Genomic DNA, 6000 nt, shown 5'->3' with positions numbered 1-6000 from the left:
TACTTGGTTGGACGTGTATAGAGGACAGAGTTGATCAGCACGTGAGAGATGGGTTTTTTGTTCTTGATCCGAAGGGTTATTGATGTATGTATGCATGTCCTGCAGTCTGCCACCAGCAGGAAATGATCAGTGTCTTCACCCCTCCTGGTGTGTTCACTACAAGGACACAGCTACAGTCTAAGTATCATTTGGCCAGATAGAACAAAAAATCCTGCGTTTATTTTGCCAACTGGAGATTCATGTTGGGAAAGACGGACGTGGTTTCTGTTCCCTTCTGTGAGAACTGTTAAATCATTTGATGTGTCATTGGATAAAGTGCATAAGCAGCTTTTCTTCTAAGAGAGCCTGTAAAGAATCTCAGTATAAATGTCTGCGTGTTAGGGACAGGCGGAAGGGACTTGGTACTGCTTTTTAACTAGTCATGTACTGCAATATTTGGCTTTTATTTTTCCATAAGGAAGTAAATAAGGCAGCGTTCTGTCTGAGAGTAGAATTCACTCAAAGTTGGTAAGGGGTTGTTGAACCCTCACAACAGGGAAATTACATTAGGGAGAGCAGCTGTGGTGGTTGCATAAATGTACAGAATGGAAGAACTGGGTGCTCATCAGCAACCTTTAAGTAACTTTGGTTACTGTTTTTTTCCTTAAAGCATTTAATTTGCAACAAATGAAAAGGAGCTGCTGGGCCAATGGCTACAATTTTCTAAAGCCTGTGGGTAGGAGATCAAGCAAAATTAACAGGCTTTTAACAAAGAAATGGTAACTTCTGTACAGGGTTTGTGTGATTGTCCTCCATAAGTAACGTTACAGTAAGTCAGTTTTGACAGTTACTGTATTTGCTCAAAGCTGAACTCTAGGTTTCTGTGCAAATATGAAGGATGGGAAGAAAATTTGTATAATGGACTAATTAATTGCAATTAAACAGGATATACATATATCATAATAGAAATTGAAGTTAGATGAATGTGATTTGTGAGACTAGGTATCTTTGCAGTTGCAAAATGAGCTATAATTGGTGGTTCTGGAAGATAAGAGACTGAAGTGTCGTACAAATAGATTGAGATGATAGTCAAGAATATTGAAACCTTTTTTCCTAGGAATGCACGGAGCCAGCAGGAGGTTTGTCAAGGTAAAGAACAGTTTGAAGCCCGTGGGAGAAGCTGACAAGAATGTGCATGTAGACAAGATGCAGCGTCAGAAAAGCGATGAGCTTGCTGCCTCCTTCAGTAGAGACAGCCTGGAGATAAATGGTGAGAACTGAGAGTGCAGCCATTTCATGAGTTAATGAGATCGAAATAAACTGTTAGTACAAACTCCCTTAATTTCTTGCAAGTCGGGATTCTTCGGTTCTTCGGTTGCATCTCATGAGCTGAAGACTTCTGGTATTAGCTTGTGATTATTTGATACTGTTAATATTTTGTGAGTCTGTCTGTCTGTAGTTGTGCTTAACTATTATGACTATTCTCAGTGGACATATAGCACAGACACAATTAGTTTATTCTTTGTTTTGAAATTTAGATTTAGTTTTAGCTTCTGAGCCTAATCAAAGTGCTGTGGGAGTTGGAGTGGATACCTTGGAAGAAGAAGAAGAAGAAAAAGAGATCTTCTTTGCCAAACTTGAACGAGAAGCTTCCTCTACGATTGATTACTCAAGATTGAATAAAGAGCTGGATTCCAATGATTCTGTATTACTAGCACCATTTGTACGGTAAATTAGAGGGGAGAAAAGTTGTGGTCTATATTAGTGGGTACATATGGTGGATATCTGAACACCTTTGGCCACTGAGATTTTGTGGAACAGGATCCTGTATGATTTCAGTCAGTTCTTTGATTGTTGTGGTTTATTTTTGGGGTTTTTTTGAAAGACAAGGACAGAAGTGAGCTTAATAAATAAAAGAATAAGGTGAGGGCATGACTTGGTGATGAGTGGACATAGCTACACTGTCTTGGGTGTAACTTAGTGGTTACAAGTCAATATAACATTCTTAATTGTAAGGTGTAACTAAATGAAAAATTAACAACTGATAATACGAAGGAAGTAGATCAGGGAAGATTCTGTATCCTCTCAGACATGATGTTACAAATGAATCTGGATGACAGGTATGAGGCCTTCACAGACCAGGGAAATCCATTTGCAATCAGTTACGTGAAAATAAGCTCAAATGTATGTAAGAGAAATGGATGGAGGGGCAATTGAGGCTGCTATTGCTAAAAATGCTGAGTGTGAAGGAAACCTCCAATATGAAAACACTTGGAGGATCAGAATTCTGGAGAGTTTTAGTTAAGGACAAAACTTTATGGGAAGAGGGGAAAGAGGCTATTTTTTAATGCAGAATGAGAAGGTCAGGACAGGAGGCAAACTTGATAAAAATTTCTTTGAGAAGCTAATGTAGCTGTCGGAGGGAATGCAGAAAGGGAGTGACTTTAAGAGTTAGACTGAGAATTTTAACTGTGGAGTTGTAAAGTATCTATTTTAATAATTGCTGGCATTTATCCGCCTCTCTTACCTATGATTTGATATGATGGACAAATTTAGGTTTTTAATTTTATTGCCAATTTTAAGAAGTATCAAAGTTTGGGGAGGAAAAAGGCTATATTTATTTGCTGTCCAAGAAGAGTAAAATTTTCATTTTGTTCCTCAGGAATGAAAAAACTGAAAAAGACGAAGAGGAATCCGTACATGAAGAGAAATGCAGTAATACCATCTTTTAAATTGTTATTTTATTTTCCTGTGTACACAAAAAATTGTGAAAACCTTAGTAACAGAATATCAGAAATGAAAGCTGTGGATTAGTGCTCCAGTTCATGTACAAAGTCTTACGAAAACGCCATAGCAGGATGTCAGAGGGTCTCATAGGATCTTCATGTTTGGAGTGGGATGTAACTACAGTCTCACAGCTTGTTCTGTACTCTGTGTTGCCTCTGGAGCCAGTCAAAAAACTTGACTCTTTCTAGGTTTCAGATTCACAGGACAGTCCAGCATCCTCACTGAACTTTTTTGTTCTGAGAAATATGTAAACCAGTTGACTTCTGTTCCCATGTCACTCTGACCATTGTGGGTAAAGCTTTTATTTATTTGAAAGCTACTGTGATTTTCATATTAATGGTTTGCATTTATCTGTAGTTCCCACATTGTCCTTCTATTACAACTGTGCAGCTGCTGTTCAGACAGAGCTTCAGGGGTTTGCTTTTGGTTTGTGCTTTTTTGTCCTGAAGCGGATTTTTAAGCTATTGTGACAGATGCCTAAAAGAAAAACAGCAAAACAGCAACTATCGATCAAAAACTGAAGAAAAAATGACCCTGATGTTGAAATACATTTTAATGTTTGAGTTACTCCAGTGTCTGTATTTTTGTACTGTCTTTTCATACCTGAACTTAGTCACTAGAAGCTGCAGTATTGCTCTTACCTGATCTTTTTCTGTGCTACACTCCTTCTGTCTTGCTTATGTCTTTCACTTGTCATCTCTCGTTATTTCAGTCTTCACTGCTAACCTATGATAGAGCGTATTCCTGTAATTTAATCAACAGACTGTATTTTCAAATGTAAACGCTTGGCTGAACTTTCCAGAGGTCTTGTCATCAGGCTTGAATTTCCCAAACATATTAAAGAGGCTCTATTTGTCAACTTTAATCGCAGGCAATCGTTTCTCCTTGCAAGTATGATTACTGTGTAGATTGCAAGAGATCATCATAACTGTGGCAGAAATGCTACAACAATTTGGTAGCCTTTTTCTGAATAAATCAGTTGAAATTACTTGATTGCTATGGTCAGTTTTATGAAACTGGTACTTCTGCTTTTTAGGAAAGCAATTTCTGTGGAATACCTGAAAAGACCAATCTGTGCATTGTGCATGGTTTGGTTTAGTCTCTGCCAAATTGCTTTTTCATGAAATGGCAAATGATAATACGTGTACAGGAATAGGATAAGCACTGTATATGTCTTAAGTCAGTATAAGAAAGCTATTTTCAGCTGATCGGACCTCTTGTAGTCCAAAACTAAAGAGAATGATGAAATAGTTGCTTTTTGTAGAGTAGATTTTACATATGAGTTAGACTGTGTGTCAGTTGTATTGGTGACAAAACATAGGAATAATATCATATAAACCAGGGATGTAAGGATTGCAGATAATGCAGACACCGAAGCCTGGAACCACAGAAGCTGAGTGGGGGATGTGTGACAACAAGGAATCAGAACTTGTGGAGGGATCTGGGTAACTGAAGGAGGAGCGTGTGTAGAGGTCATGCTGTGACACAGTTGTGTCTTTAAATAATGCTCACTCTTGAGGGTGGCTGCTGGTCCACCAAAGCAGGTCAGAGGAAGCAGAATTACAGATTTTGAGCTTAAAAACTGCTGAAGTGGTCAAGGTGAATGTACAGCGTACTTTGTCTGCTAGGGGGTGAGAGAAAGTGATTGAACTAAAGGGGTCAATTCGAGTACGCCTTGAGTAGACAGAGGTTAAGTATATCTGATCATAAGAAAAACTTCATTTGAATTTAGAGATATTATGTGTGACTTTTATTGTGGTTTTAATACCACACCCAGTCTTGAAACCTTTCTGTTCCTTTTGTGAAAGGAGCAATAGTGGCAGTAGCTGTTCTTAGGCAAGAGATTGGGGAAGAGGAAATAGCTTTCCCTTGCTGCTTTATCATCCTTAAATATTTATTCTATTTGATGTTTATTTTACTGTTCAGGCAGCTACAGTGAAGATTTTGAAGAAGAAACAGATGCTGATCCTGCCTTTAAAAGTGAAGGAAGTCAGGTGAATCAAAACATCATGTCAGGAGTTGATGCAAGTCCTCAAGAACAGGTATAACTTACCAAATATTTATATGAGTTGCATGAATTGTAGAAGTTCTGCAATATATAACTGTAAATATAGTAAAACTTTAATATGTACTCTCTGAAAAAAAAGAATATAATGATCCTGGGACTGTATTATTCTACTAAGGATAAACACTTTCCTGTGATAAATCACTGAAAGGATCAAGTTCTCCGCAGGTTTTCCTGCTTACTCCCCCTTTGAATTAAGAACTGTGGCTGGGAGTGCACAAATTATGAGCTCTGGTTGGAGCCTTAGCCTCAGTAGTCATAGTAATGAATCTCTCAGTGCTTTTAAAGTGGTGTGTACACCAGCCAAGTGACACAGACTGAGGGATGTAGTTCTGTACAGAGAAGCAGTTTGTACAAAGGACCCAAAATCTACACTATATGAGCTTTGGGGTATTACTGTTGACTTGCTTAGTCGGGTCTTTTGATGTGGAGCACGTGTGGATGGAGCACATCAGGTGCATTCCTGAAGCACGCATTCTGATTTGTTTTTTTTACCAAAGGAGCTATAGAGCACCACATGTTCATCTATGATACATAATTTTTTAAAATTTAAAAAATTCTTTTAAAGTAAGTTTATTAGGGTAATATTTCTAATGTCTGAAAAGGACAAGCAGGATAGAAGTGTAATGTCTTTGCTGCTGCTACATTATTTTCTTTTCTCAAGTTATAATATAAGAGAACCGAGAAGGTGTAAAATTAGTCTGTTTATCACAGAATCACAGTCACTTGTGAGAGGGTTTACAAGTACAGCATTTTGAGTACCTTTTGGCATCAGAAGGAGAATTTTAGAGAAGTGCATATTCTTGGAGCACCAAGAGCTGCTTAGTTCTAAGTTCTAAGAACTGTTCTTGAGTTTTGGACCAACTTTTAAAGTTTGTACAGATTTATTTTTTTTTTCCCCCAAAATTCAAAAATTACTTTTCTTTCTTTTTTTTTTTTTTTTTTTTTTAGGAAGAAGCAAATGCTGGCATGCTGGCTAAAGGTAACATAGAAACTTTGGTCAGTAGGAGCATACCAAATGTAACTTTTTGAAACTTTCTTACCTGATTTTTACTATTTTGATATTTTTTCACCTGATTTGATTGTGTTCTACTGAAAGTCTGTTGGACTGAAATGGCTAAAAATTAATCTACGTGTTAGCACTTCAAACTCCCCTTCAGTGTATTTTT

General features: G+C 37.5%; 1 protein-coding gene across 1 annotated transcript in view; it reads left to right on the top strand.

Moving 5' to 3' along the window:
• The first annotated feature begins 1098 nt into the window (after positions 1 to 1098).
• CEP162 (centrosomal protein 162kDa) overlaps positions 1099 to 6000 on the top strand; it is a 28092-nt gene continuing 23190 nt past the window's right edge. Inside the window, exons 1-5 of the mRNA XM_010179527.1 lie at positions 1099 to 1249; positions 1518 to 1707; positions 2642 to 2694; positions 4693 to 4808; positions 5783 to 5813. Coding sequence (XP_010177829.1) covers positions 1099 to 1249; positions 1518 to 1707; positions 2642 to 2694; positions 4693 to 4808; positions 5783 to 5813 — 541 coding nt within the window. The remainder of the gene's footprint in view (positions 1250 to 1517; positions 1708 to 2641; positions 2695 to 4692; positions 4809 to 5782; positions 5814 to 6000) is intronic.

This window comes from Mesitornis unicolor, unplaced genomic scaffold, assembly GCF_000695765.1.
Source record: "Mesitornis unicolor isolate BGI_N332 unplaced genomic scaffold, ASM69576v1 scaffold14092, whole genome shotgun sequence".
Taxonomy (NCBI): domain Eukaryota; kingdom Metazoa; phylum Chordata; class Aves; order Mesitornithiformes; family Mesitornithidae; genus Mesitornis; species Mesitornis unicolor.
This window is presented reverse-complemented; position numbering and strand designations above follow the sequence as displayed.